At 44.1% G+C, this 12764-nt stretch overlaps 1 protein-coding gene across 2 annotated transcripts in view; it reads right to left on the reverse strand.

Moving 5' to 3' along the window:
* Positions 1-12764, reverse strand: part of baiap3 (BAI1 associated protein 3) — a 130789-nt gene that overhangs the window by 18393 nt on the left and 99632 nt on the right. For both annotated transcript variants that reach the window (XM_073060869.1, XM_073060870.1), the window contains exons 22-29: positions 12212-12332; positions 10856-10999; positions 9501-9578; positions 7403-7618; positions 6472-6540; positions 6022-6101; positions 5163-5271; positions 417-488 (exon numbers count right to left, since the gene is read on the reverse strand). In XM_073060869.1, coding sequence (XP_072916970.1) covers positions 417-488; positions 5163-5271; positions 6022-6101; positions 6472-6540; positions 7403-7618; positions 9501-9578; positions 10856-10999; positions 12212-12332 — 889 coding nt within the window. The remainder of the gene's footprint in view (positions 1-416; positions 489-5162; positions 5272-6021; positions 6102-6471; positions 6541-7402; positions 7619-9500; positions 9579-10855; positions 11000-12211; positions 12333-12764) is intronic.

Genomic DNA, 12764 nt, shown 5'->3' on the forward strand with positions numbered 1-12764 from the left:
TGAGATATGGAGACAATGTGAGATATGGAGACAGTGTGAGATGTGGAGACAGTGTGAGATATGGAGAGGAACAGTGTGAGATATGGAGACAGTGTGAGATATGGAGAGGAACAGTGTGAGATATGGAGATAAAGGAAAGAAGAGTGTGATGAAAGGGTTGAAGAGATAAAGAGTGGAGAGAGAGAGAAGAATAGATCGAAAGAAAGACTGCAGAGAGGGAGGGATGGACAAAAGAAAGCAGACACAGCAGACCGGTGGCTAGGAGAATATATCCTAAGGCCCCTATTAAAACGATTTTTATGTACCCCCTCTGTTTTCACTTGGTAAATAAATATCTCAGCAAGGGCGAAGGCCATCATTTCATTTTGCCAGTGCTACTACTTCATTTGCATCTCTGTGAAGCTAGCAGCATTTACCTTGTAACTCTCATTCCGTAAGGTCTGAACTGGCAATCCTTGTCCCTCAGCATGAAGAAACACCACAAGTGCCTAAGGAGAAAAAAAAGAATTAATGCAGAGTGTCGCACTACCACATTAGACCCTCTAGGCAGCAGTTTGTGAGCTATGGCTGCAGAAAAGGCCAAACCACGTTGAACCCATGGACTAAGCCAAGTAAGGGTTGCAGCTTGTCGCAAGTTTTATAAGTGGGCATGGGGTAGTTTCTGACTGGAAGCACCACTGCTCCCAGTATACTGGGCCACTGTGACCAGCTGGCATTAGACAGGGACTGGAGCTCCCACATGTTTTTCTGCAGGACAACCTAGAGGGATAGGGTGGGGTGGGGGGGTTGGTGTTGGAGTTGGAAGGTGACTAGTGGTAAGAAAGAATATACATTGGGCTGAGGGAGGGTGGCCAGTAGTCAGGAGCTGTCTGGTAGGTGGCTCACATTAGTGCAGTTCATGGTCATTAATTTTGAAGGACAGTCAGAAATAGTTGTCAACGCTTTTCTCAATGTAATAAAATGTAAAATGGGTCTTGAGAAGTCATTGTTGAACAGAAACATTTAAGAACTTCTGGTTTAAGCTGACATTTTAGTGCAGATAGTAGAGGTGTGTCATACTGTCAGACAATTCAGGTGGGTCTTACACAGGTATGGGCACTATTATGAGGAAAGTTTTCTCATTACAAAACCACATTTATCACTTTCTAAACACAATCCTACAAAACAACAGGGGATTATTCATTTAATGTAATAATCTGTAATGATTTTACGGTTATCAACTGTGGAACTGGAGGGTGTGAAATCTGGTGTAGGACTGAGTCAAATGACAGTTCACGTGCTTAGTGTCAAAATGCAGGTTGCATTAAATCTGGAACCACAAAGTTGGAGACGTCACAATGGGGAAAATGGGAAAAGAGGCAACACAGGCAATGCTGGCATATTTGTTCTACATGTTGGAGACACGTTAGCAGCTGGGAGATAAGGTTTAATAGGTATTTTGAAATGGACAAACAGTCAACAAAAGCCAACATAGTAACGTACAGTACTTTCAAAGACAAAGATGAACAGACATACATTAACTGACAGGTGTGAATTTGGGAGGAAAGCAGAAACAGGAAAGAGATGTCAGGTTGAATTGGTCACCTGTTGTACAATCTGGTCAGAATTCTTGGTATGGAACTTACATCCTGGGCATCAAAGGACCTGACAAACTCAACTCAGAATTAGTTTACTGCTAATAACAAGCACACTTTATCACAGGATGACTAGGCGTCCTAATTATTTGGCATCATCCATGTATTACAAGCTTTGTTCAATCAAGAAACTGTTGCCATGCTGAGAGTTTACACATGACATCTGGTCATTTAGAATGACAAGAGTTTAGTGAAAATTGTAAGTAGTTTGCGGTATAATAGCGTATGTGTGAAATATAACAGGAGGTGTGTATGCAATAGCTGGCTGGAGTTTCAGCATCAGATTGGTGCTTCTGCCAATGCATCAATAGCCGTCATCACAGTGAGCACTGGCCAAAGGCACCTTCTTGTCCTTTTCTCCAAGCAAGCGTAGTCTTTGGCTGCTCCTCCTGCGCCAGGGGGGCGATGAGCATTGGAGACACGGGTGGGTGTGTGTTAGGGAGGGAGGAAAGTACAGAAAGGAGAACCTGTGTGCTTGCCTCTGACATCGCTCCTTGTTCATCCCCACACCCCGTTTCTGCTATCATACCTTCTGTACCCAAGCCCCCTTTCCCTTTCCTTTAGTAACTGCTCTTAAGCGTGATCACTTGAGGACACGTAGATTGGTAAGAGACAGCTAACCATTGCAGCTAGGAAATCCACCTATGGTCTACCTGTGCATATTCTGAATAAAGTACTCAAATCAGCCATTAAGTATTAAATCAAACTGAGCATCGTCCCAGTTATTAATGAAAGGGTACAGGTACAGGGGACAGCCATGGCACATCTGTGATGAGTGCCAAGAGTTGACTAGAAGCACATCCATGTTTTTCACTCCACCAGCCTCCACATTCAACAGTTCATCCTCCATAATTTATTAAACCTCCAAGGTGATCCCACCACCAGATATGTCTCCCCTACTCCCTGTTCAGAAGTACTGAGATCTGCTTTACCAACTTTCCCTATCATAAAACCTGCAGGAGTTTCAACAGCTGCCTTTTTAACTCATCCATTCCTGTAATCCAAACAGTCCTTCCAGGAAAAGTGGCGATTCAGATCTCCTTCTTCCACGTAAGTATCTTACAACAGATTGTGCTCTCCTCAGGACTGAGAAAACCAATCACAGACTGGGAACAACTTTGTTTGGTGTGCAAAGTTATCCTGAGAGTCCAGTTGCTTGTCACCTCAAATCTCCATTCTCTAATCTGAGCTGTGTCTTTGATATCTCACACTGTCCTAATAAACGTACACTTGAACAGCCTGTCATCTTCCAGTGTTACAGACTCACGGCTGAAGTTCACAACCTCAGGAACAGCATTCAGCTTCACTTTTCTCTTTTTCACTGGCATTTCAGGCTTCATTCGCTTCTTTCTAATTCACCCTAGACTCACCTTTTGTCATTTAGTACACTTTGCTCGCCTCTCTGTTAGCATCTTCACTTCTTATGTCACCCTCTCTCAGACTCCAACCCTTCCCCTTCCTTTGCAAATTTCAATTTATCTCATTCACACTTATCCCAGTGCTAATGAAAGGTTGTGGACCTGCTACTTTCTGCATGGATGCTGCTTGAATTGCAGAGTCTTTCCAACATTTTCCGTTTTTATTAGGAGTGAATTCCCCTGGAGAAAATGTTTATAGAATTATGAAGTGGTGCAAGCAGACCGTTGAAGACAAAGTGTTACTTGAGAAGGCCATGAGGTAACTGGGTAACTCTCATTTCTACACAAAATGACCCGAAGAAACGAACTTGAACCCATAATGAACTTCGCAGCCATTTGCAAAAGCAGTGTCTTATTCACTGAACATTATTATTCACCGACGTTGAAATTGTTTTGGGCAAATGACATGTAAAGCCACCGAAGCCTTCCTCACCTGCTTCTTCAACAGCATGTGTTCAAAGGACTTGTTCCTCAGCTTAGTTATGGCTATGGAGCTCAGTCTACGTGCATGCGCTATTTTGTATTACTACACATGCTACTACACCTAGCATCAAACACACCCTTACTGAAAGAATGGGTCCTTACTTTGCACACTTGCTATCTGGTCACCCTATTCCAGCAGGAAATCCAATATAAGACAGTAGAAGCAGCCTAGAGCAGACGAGAACAAAGACATCTTCAGACCAAGAAAAAAAATCATGGACTTCAGGCATAAACTTTTCATCTCACAGGAATGTAGGCTGAGTTTTAATCCTGTTAACTCTGATAGACATTCACTGGGACTCGTTACCCCAAACTTTACAGGTAATATAACCTCAGTGTAGAGTCACAGCACGGGCGACCCAAGTTCAACCCTGACCTCGGGTGTGTAGAGTTTGCATGTTCTCCCTGTGATCATATGAGTTTCCTTAGTGTTCTCTGATTTCCTTCCACATCCCATAAAAGTGCTGGCCTCTTAAAAATTGCCCTAGTGTGCAGATGAGTGGAAGTACCTAGAGGGAGCTGATGAGAAGGTACTGTTAGGATTCGGGTCTATTCCAGGGTTGACCAGCAGGGGGCAGACAGAGTTCCCTAAGGGTTTTTTCCCTTGGGGTAAAAGGGGTTCCCTAAGGGTCTGATTGGACTCTCTTCTTATTGATCATTGACTGCACATGTTCCCAATTATCATTTGTCTGTCTAAACCCTACTTCCTGTATCTTACTTTGCCTCAGTTTTATAGTGTGATCTTGTGAGTAGCAAGAGCATGCATGCGTGCATGTTTTTTTAAATGCCTGCTTACCACCTGGATCCTACTTGTGCATCCAGATCTTGGATTACTGCGTTTTTGAGTTGGACCGGTGGCCTGTTTTTGCCCATCTTGGCTACAAGAAAGTAAAGCTTGCTTTTGAATCTGCACATCAGCTGCATCGTGGTTTCTGCAGTTGGGTTCACTCACAGTCCTCAGTGTTGGACTTTCAACCCAGCAGCCAGATTTTAATTCCCAATCGGGCTATTTCCCTTACATGTAGGGAGAATAAAAATGGAATGAAAACAGGATTAATGTAAATGGTGGTCAACGGTTAACACAGACTTGATGGGCTGAAGGGCCTGTTCCTTTGCTGCATCTCTCTGATGCTGTGACTCCAAGCTACCACTTTATTTCTAATTTGTGTTCACTGTTACTGGACAAAATACTCACTTTTAACTAAAAGGGCATCAGCCAAATAATTACGAACAAAGAATCATATCCAAGTTAAAACCTTTCCTCAGCCACACATCTGCTTCATTTTGTGTGCTTTGTAGAAACCTGTTTATAATGGGGCAAGCGTAAAAATTGCCCGTAAGAATGATTCTTAACTAGTGAAGCAACCATTTAAGGAACCCAAATTATTAATCTGTACACTAAACTGATGTTTAGAGATTGAAGATAGAGATAAGCTGGACACACAACGGAACAACATGTAATGTGAAAATGAGTTGTTTCTTTTGGTGGAGTACTAAGTGTCCACTGGTGGTCAGCGCCAGGATGCAATGGATACAGATGCAGTCGTTTGCCACATAGAAATCTTAGCACAAATTGGGAATGGGCTGGTGCAAGTGTTGGTGACTGGACCCCGTTCTGTGTTCTAACCTCCAGAGTAAAGTGAAATCGCTCGTAGAATTCAGCAGACACCCCAGTATTTGTAGCCAATGCTTCAGCAATCAAATCCAACAGCAATTTCCACAGAGTAGTCAATATCCTGGAGAAAGACAGAAAAATCCATTGGCAGGGATGCCAGGAAGAAGCATTGAGTTTGGTTTGGTTGAAAGGGTCAAACAGTGGATCTTTACCTCTTGAGTCATTGGGACAGATTCTTTTCAAGGTGCTCATAATATTAAAATATTCTTCAACAGTTTCATTCAAAGTATGGACTAAATATAGAGTAAACCTCATAAATTTTGAAAAAAAATTGCATATGTTGGGACTTTGGACAAAGCGTTTCTGCCCAGAAACGTTAACTTCATTTTCCAGCATATTGTGTTTTTGTCTAACATAGAGTGAAGCTCACTTTATACCAAGCCGTTCTCTCCAAATTGGGTAGAGCATAGAGATTTTACTTCACTGTTCCATCAGACAGTGTGTCGTCATGTACAGCATTCTCTCAGAGCTGATATGAAGTAAGGCTGATTTGGTTGTCGGTCTGTATTGGGTTGGAATCCATGTTCCAGAAGATAATAAAATTTAAACAAGCGAATTGTTCAATTGCTCCAGTATAAGTCTCAAACACATCAGGTTGACTTTAAACCAATAACTCCTAATCCACTTGACCTGTCTATCTGACATTACAACAATGACTACACTTCAGAAATACTTGGTGTATTTCAGTGCAACACCTTCCGGGTTATTAATACTCAGTGTAAATACCTTGGAAGGGGTTGAGGGTATGAAAGTCTCTACAGAAATGATATTGTTTTCTGTTATCGATTTGGATCTTGTTGAACTTACTTACTTGCAGAGGTTCTCCTGCACAAGCCATTCACTGAGGATTATTAGATTGTCGTCCAGCAATTTCATCAGTGGAGACACCGCCTTCAACAAGACAGATACAGGTGTGGGTAAGAGCATTGTGGTCAGGCCTAATCTACCTTGACGCCATATTTTCAGAGACACATACGCGATCAAACACCACCGAAAACTTGACTCATTTTCCAAATATTACCTTCCTCGCCCAATCTCTCAATCCCCATCTCATCCATCCATTATTCCCAGCCCCCTCCTCCTCTGAGATCTCAGCACAAACTGTGGATCAGTTTCTTGTGTAATGAGGCTGAGACCCGTGGTGGGTAAACTGATCCACTTCATTCGGTGCCCAAATGTGTGAGGACAAGAGATGGAGCCTGCCCCTGCTGAAGACTGGTTCCTAGGCAATCTACTATGACAGTCTCACCAAGTCACGTACATCATCAGGCTGGATGGAATCTGGAGACAAGCTAATGTGTTGAATGTACTTTCGCAAGTCAAGGACCATCTGCAAAACAATCCACAGAAAACAGTGTTAGACTGGCGAATGAGAAACTTGCATGTTCCCAACAGGATATCCTCTTTACTTGAGGGTGTAGACCAGTTTGATGCTCCGATTTGGTGGGCAGAGGCTCACCTCTGAATTCCGAACATATCAAATCCCAGTCCCACAGAACAAGGTGAACCCCAGCTGATTCACAACTGGATCAAAACAATCTTGGCCAAATTAGCCCAATCTCCAGAGGGTCAAATTGATCTCCATTAAGTTACAGTGAACCACAAACAGAAATGCCACTTGATGAGATCAAGTGAGGTTATCCTGACTACATGAAACTGGTCTACATTGAATCTGGTGCTCAGCAAATTAAACAGATTCCTGCTGTATCAGACTGATCCTGACAGACCACACCAGCTCTATTGGAACAAATTACCTCCATTGGATCAAACTGGCTCCACCAGATCAATCAATCTCTGATAGATCAAAATGTTGCCATTGATCCTAACTGGATTGAATGAAGCTCCATTGAACCGCTAAATCTTCATCATGTAAAGTTGACTCTTACTGGGCCAGACCCAAATGCTGCCCACTGGATGCACTGGGTGCAAATGGATCAGAAGAAACTGATCCCTATTGAGCAGGCTGGTCCTAGCTGGAATGAAGCAGTCGCCACTGTGACAAATCCATCCCCATCAGATCAAGCTATGCTCCAGTAGTTTAAACTACATTAAGCTTCATCAGACCGTGAGGACTCCTGCTGTTTGCTCCAAATTCCACCACTGTTGTCATTCCCCACTGGATCATCATGCTTCCTGTCCCAATCTTATCTGTGCAGGCTTTCCCCTTGTTCTAATTGTGCCACGCTGCTCACCTTCTCCACCACCTGGTTGATCATGTAGTTGGACTGCCGCTGCATGCCTGCGTTGATGCTCTGCAGCTGGGTGTCCAGGGCTCGTTGCGCCTGCTGCTTCCCCTCCAGCCCACAGAGCTGCTCCACCGACGTCTCCACCTCCTGCCATTGCAACTCCTTCGGCAGGTTCCAAATGTACTTGTGCACGTGCTCGATGTTATTCAGGACAATGCACAGCTGAGGAGGCGGAAGGAAAACAACCATGAGAGGGAGGAGGAGCGGCAAGACCAATACGGAGATGGGAATCGGCGGGATAAGGGCAGGATACAAGTCATCGGGCAGTGCGTCAGCACATGGTTATTCAGTTCATTTCTTGCAGAAGCTGAATTCCCTCAGTAAAATCAAACAGGTAATAGGTTGTCCTGCCATACAGCAGGAAGCAGACCCTTCAGTCCATTGAGTCCATACTGTCAAGCACCCATTTAGACTAATCCCATCTTATTGTTTTCACATTCCCTCACTAACACACTTGGAGCAATTTACAGTGGCCAATTAATGGGCCATCCCGCATCGTTGGGACCTGGGTGGAAACTGGGGAACTAGGAGGAGCCCCACATGGTCACAGGTAGAACATGCAAAGTCCACACACAGACAAGGTCAGGAGATCAACACCAAACCTGGGTCACAGAAGCTGAGAGGTCACTGTGCTATGCTGGAGCTGGAGGGTTAATATCAAGATGGTGCCCTCTTATAGTGAACGCTGAGATGGTTGCCATGGTAATGTAGTGGCTACTACAACTCAAGCTGTCAGAGTTCAGAGTTCAATTCTGGCACCGTCTGTGAGGAGTTTGTGAACTTTCTCCCTGTGACAGCATGGGTTTTCACTGGGTTCTCCAATCTCCTCCCGCAGTACAAAGACCTACGAGCTAATATGTTCATCGGTCATTGTAAGTTGTCCTTTGATCAGGCTAACAGGTGGGTGGCTAGGCAACGCGGCTCATTGGGCTGGAAGGGCCTGTTCCGTGCTGTATCTCGTAAAAGTAGATTGTCATATTGTCAGGGTCCTAGTAATAGGAACTGCTGTAGTTCACGGACTCTATCCTGATCCCAAACTGATCTTTGCTGCAAACTCTAATTTAAGGATTAAGAAGCAGAAGAGGGAGGGTGTTTCTGTTCAAGACACCACTGGGTACGGTGAGGTTTTGTGGGTAACGGGTGAATTGAGCTTGGGTTGGGGGTGTACCATTCTTACACCCTGGCACCTGCTCGCCACTCACCATTTCTCGATTAATTACAAGCAGGGGAAGTCAGACAAGTCAGACCATTTCCAGAAGGTGTTTTAATAATTTAAAAGAAATGGAATCCTCATTTTATAAACAGGTTTGCAGCGTTATATGTGACTGGAGGATCTCTCCAGATCTCCAGAAAGTTGGAAGCTAAAAGGAGACCTGGAGAGGTTGGAAGATATGGTAACATAACTTGACTGTTTTTCTGGAGGAACAGAAGTACTTGCTTTGAAACCAAGTTCTGTCACCCCACGCACACTCCAGTGAATCTTCCTGGACTCACAACATGGTCTGACCCCATCTCAGCCAATTAGAAGCCAAGCAAGTTAATTAAGCTGACCGAAGGGACCCACCATTTTCACTAAAAGCTTGTGTATGCTAGATTGTATCCTTAGAACCAGGAATACAATAGAGCTAAAGCACTCAGCTTGCCTCTGTGCCTCCAAAGCTGCCTAGAGCCAACAGCACAAGCTACTTCTCTGCATCAGCTTCCCAGGGACTCGGGATGAAGAGGTCCGGTGTGCTGTAGGACAGGAGTGATAAATAGGCGTTAGGCAAATTGGTATTCTGTACAGTGGAGCCAATTGGGAAATGGTTTGCCCGTTAGGGATTCTATTCACTGGATATAAATGGAAAGGGCTTTGGCCAGTTGGAGTTCTGTATAGTGGGACTGAGTGGGAGGGATTTGGTTCATTGGGATTTTGTGTATTAACAGTGAACAGGAGGTGGAATTCTATCTGGAGTCAATGGCTATTCTACGCGATATCTGAAATAAAGAATAAGATGTGATTTATTGGATTCCTTCATATTGACAAGGGTTCGTCAGTGCTCACCTGTTGTGTAATTTTCTTCTGATCATCTGATTTTTGTCTGATCATTTCTGAGTACATCACAGCTGCATTGCAAATGTCCTGGAAAAAGACATTGAAGTGTTAGTCTATTTGAATCAGAGGTTCTATAAGGAGAACCAACTATTGGTACCTACTTACTGCCAATCCTGCTGTTTATCCAGTATTTATTTCCAGATTTCAGCAACTGCAACGTTGTGGAACTAATAGCTCCAACATCGTCAGTCACCATTCATCTACATCAGTTCTACATCTCCTGTGGATAACTATTGGATAACTATTGGATAACTATTGTGGTCTGCAGATAATGAGCCTTCCACCACTTTCTCTAAGCCACTTTAAACAATGGCGTCAGTCAGTCTCCCCATCACCAGCATTCCCTCTGTTCCTCCCAACTCTCTACAATAAAGCATACTTTTTTAAACAACACACCCTACTTTAGACAAAATGTCATCAATCTGAAATGGTTTCTCTCCACACTGATGCTGCCCGACTTGCTCGTCATCCCCGGCATTTTCTGTGTTTATTTCGGATTTTCAGCGTTTCGCTTTTGACTGGTGCTGGGAATGCAGCTTGTAGAGTATCCAATCCGGATACTAAACTAATTCCCTAATTCCAAGTCTATTGTACCACACGCACGCACGCAGCTCATTGGAATAATCTGAACTAGCAGAAAGCTACAGCGGCAGCAGTTTGCATGTGTAATTGCCTTTCACACAGAAACCTTGCGAAGCATGTGACACAGAACAAATTAAACCAGTGACACTGCTGAACTGTTACTTTCTGCTTAAGTCAAGATTGGGAGAAGTGGGCATAAAGGACCATGAAATATTTGTGGGTCATGATCCAGTCTGAGTCAACTGAAGTGACAACTAACTAGACTGAACTAGATTGAATGGAGCTCTTGGAACCCATGCAGATTACTCTCTGTAATCAGCAGCTCAGGTTAGTTAAGCAACCATCTTTGGTGTCTCTCTTGTGAGTTTTATTCACTTCTCAGCCTCATTATTCCAGTTTCTTCACTCCAGCCAGAGAATCTTATCACCAGTTAAACAGGAGGAGGAGATCCCAGCAGGCTAATGTGTTCGAGATCCCAGCAGGCTAATGTGTTCCAGATCCCAGCAGGCTAATGTGTTTGAGATCCCAGCAGGCTAATGTGCTCGAGATCCCAGCAGGCTAATGTGTTTGAGATCCCAGCAGGCTAATGTGCTCGAGATCCCAGCAGGCTAATGTGTTTGAGATCCCAGCAGGCTAATGTGATTGAGATCCCAGCAGGCTAATGTGCCTGGTTTGCTCTGTCTTTCTACACAGTATCGGGAGGAATTAGTGCAGTTACTCACGTCAGTGATCTTTGTTACAAACACAAAAGCTCCCATTGGGTCAGGCCAGGCCAGCTGTAGCCAGAAGCTCTTGATCTGACTGAAACAGGTCACCACATCAACTGCTGAGCTGCTGTGCTTGGACAGTGTGTCAACAGGATCAAGCTGGGGAAAAAAACCACAAACGTTCACCGTCGTTACCAGCAGAAAGAAGAACAGGGCAGCACAGAATTCACCAGCAGACAGAGTCATTCATTCAACACACACAGCCCTATTGCTGGCTCCATCCAAACTTTGAATCACCTGCCATTTCCCATCCGCATCCTCCCTTGTCAAGAAGTCTACCCTCCCTCTGATTCTCCTTTGTTGTGCTCCTTCAAAGAAAAAATGTAACCATACAGCACAGAAAGAAGCCCATCTTTCCATGATGACTTTACTAATCATGAAGTCAATTTAAAAATAATCCCAACTACCTGTACATTGATCAATATCCTTCCATTCCCTGCCTGCTCATATGCCTGTCTAATTCCTTTTAAATATTGCTATTGTATCTGCTCCTGTCCTCCTCTCCTGGCAATATTTTCCAGGCACCTGTTACAAAAAACTTGCTCTCAAATCTTCTTTAAACTTTGTTCTCACCTTAAATCTCTGCCCTCTAGTACTTGACTCCTCCAGCTTGGGAAAAAGACTGACTTTCTACGTTGGTCATGTTCTATCAGTTTGCACATCGGCCTCTGGCGCTCCAGAGAAAACCTTTCCTTACAGCCAGACCTCTCTAATCCAAGCAAAATCCTGGAGAATCCCTCTTGCATCCTCTCGGAAACTTCCACATCTCTCCTGTATTGCAACAACCAGGACTGCAACAATGTTCCAAATGCAAAGTTTTATATGGCTACTCAAAGTCCTGACTGCTAAAGGTATGTATACCATAAACCTTCTTTACCACCCTAAATACTTGTGTCACTAATTCAGGGAGCAACTTCCTGGCTCTTTGCTTCATCCCTCCCCCTCCAAGTTTCACCCATCATCTAGTGGTTCTCTCTTCCCTCCCCGAACATTTTAAGACTACTCCTCAGCATTTTTTCTCCAGTCCTGCCGAAGGGTTTTGGCCCGAAATGTCAACAGTACTTTTTTCCATAAATGCTGCCTGGCCTGCTGAGTTCCTCCAGCATTGTGTGTATGTGTGTTGCTCGGATCTCCAGCATCTGCAGATTTTCTCTTGTTTTACACACTCATTTTGTACTACAGTTCACTAATGTGAGTGAGTGGAACCTGCTAGCACAATTGTCAGCTGAGTGCAAGAGGAAGGAAGGAGCAAAAGGCCTACCTTGTCAATGCGTTCAAAAACATGAAAAGCTGTTTGCTGATTCCATTTACCTGATCCACCATCACCGCCTTCGTGATTCGTTCACATGCCTTCTCATAAACAATGTGTAGCCACTTGTTAATAGATATCTGGAACCAATCATGGAAATTCCCGAGTCCCAGATCTGAGTCCCTGCAGAGGTGGAGATAAACAGATTTAGGGCCTGAACAGGATGCAGTATTACAATTCTCCCTGCTAGGTCTGCGGGATCTGATGATAGAGCAACCCCTGCTCATTGGAATCAGCATGACATGATTCTCTGCTGAGTGGGATCTGTGCGTTTGATCATTCCCGTTGGATGGGACCCAGTATGGGATTGCTGCTCTTCTTCACCTATAGGGAGATGTTGCTTCAGCTCAGTGTTTCCTTGAACAGTGCTGCACCTGATAATCAGAGTGGATTTTATATGCAGTTGTAGGAAGTCCTTAGACCCGCATTCTTCTGTAATGAGTGCTACCATTGGGCTATGATCGACACCCACATATTACATACACTTCTGGACATTTCAGTTTTGGAAAGGTATCGTGGCCTTGGAAAAGACGCCGAGAAGATCACCTGGAATGG

Source organism: Hemitrygon akajei, chromosome 11, assembly GCF_048418815.1.
Source record: "Hemitrygon akajei chromosome 11, sHemAka1.3, whole genome shotgun sequence".
In the NCBI taxonomy this organism is placed as follows: domain Eukaryota; kingdom Metazoa; phylum Chordata; class Chondrichthyes; order Myliobatiformes; family Dasyatidae; genus Hemitrygon; species Hemitrygon akajei.